The 1007-nt window shown below is 67.7% G+C and overlaps 1 protein-coding gene across 1 annotated transcript in view; it reads left to right on the top strand.

The window, feature by feature from the left end:
- The first annotated feature begins 6 nt into the window (after positions 1-6).
- Positions 7-1007, top strand: part of LOC106631917 (uroplakin-3b-like protein 1) — a 2588-nt gene continuing 1587 nt past the window's right edge. The window contains exons 1-4 of the mRNA XM_031060601.1: positions 7-108; positions 197-428; positions 503-579; positions 839-968. Of these exons, the coding sequence (XP_030916461.1) occupies positions 280-428; positions 503-579; positions 839-968 (356 nt within the window). The 5' untranslated portion in view covers positions 7-108; positions 197-279. The remainder of the gene's footprint in view (positions 109-196; positions 429-502; positions 580-838; positions 969-1007) is intronic.

The raw sequence follows: 1007 nt of genomic DNA, 5'->3' as shown, positions 1-1007 counted from the left end.
GGCTGGAGGGGGTGACAACCGCCTCCACCTTCGTGCTGGACCAGCCCCGCTGCACCTTCAAAGAATTCGGCAACGCCGTCATCTGGCTGGTGGTGACCCTGGACAAGGGTAGGTGGGAGCAGCTCGGGGCAGGGGACGTGCGGGGGTCCCTGTACCCCCACCAAGTCCTTCCTCACCACCACCCCCATCCCTGCAGATGCATCCGCCTTCAACGACAGCGTGGGGCCGGGGACTCCCGAGACCGCATTCCAGAGCTTCCCTAACCCCGTCAGTGCCTACATGACCCTGAACGCCACCCTGGACAGCTACCCCTGCCCCAAGCCCGCCGGGGACATCACGGTGCTGCGGGTGGGCAGCGAGACGAGCTGTGCCAAGGATGCGTCGAGACCCACGTGCAATGGCCCCCTGCCCGGGCCCGGGCCCTACCGGTGAGCCTGCCCTGGGACCTGCCCCGCTCCGGGCAGCCCCACGGCACCGTGGCCAACCTCCCTTCCCATCTCAGGGTGAAGTTCCTCGCCCTGGAGGGCTCTGTGCCCGTGGCTGAGACAGGCTGGTCGATGCCAATCACGCTGAGGACAGGTACTGGAGCCCACAGCCGGGATATGGGGCAGTCCTGGGCGTATGGGGCGCTCCCGGGGGGCTGAATGCTGAGCAACAGCAGTTTGGCGTGAGGGGAAACTGAGGCAGGGCTCTGCCGCGGGTGTCACCCGTGCACAGTGGCACCGTGTGATGGCACGTGGGGTGGGCACACACCGTCACCCCGCCGGACCCCTGAGCCTCTCTGGGCTGTGTGTCCCTCCATCCCTCCATCCTGCTCCGTCTCCTGCTCTCTCCCCAGCCAAATCACCCCACAGCATCCCCACGGCGAGCAGCGGGCACAGCGCCGGCATGATCGCCATCACCATCATCCTCTCCATCCTCCTCGCCATCCTCCTGGCCGCGCTGGTGGCCATGCTCGTCTTCTGCGGGTGAGTGCCACCCCCCGGGCGCGCTGGGCAGGGTGACAC

This window comes from Geospiza fortis, unplaced genomic scaffold (assembly GCF_000277835.1).
Source record: "Geospiza fortis unplaced genomic scaffold, GeoFor_1.0 scaffold425, whole genome shotgun sequence".
Lineage (NCBI taxonomy): Eukaryota > Metazoa > Chordata > Aves > Passeriformes > Thraupidae > Geospiza > Geospiza fortis.
Note: the sequence above shows the minus strand (reverse complement) of the source record. Positions and strands in the feature narration are given on the sequence as shown.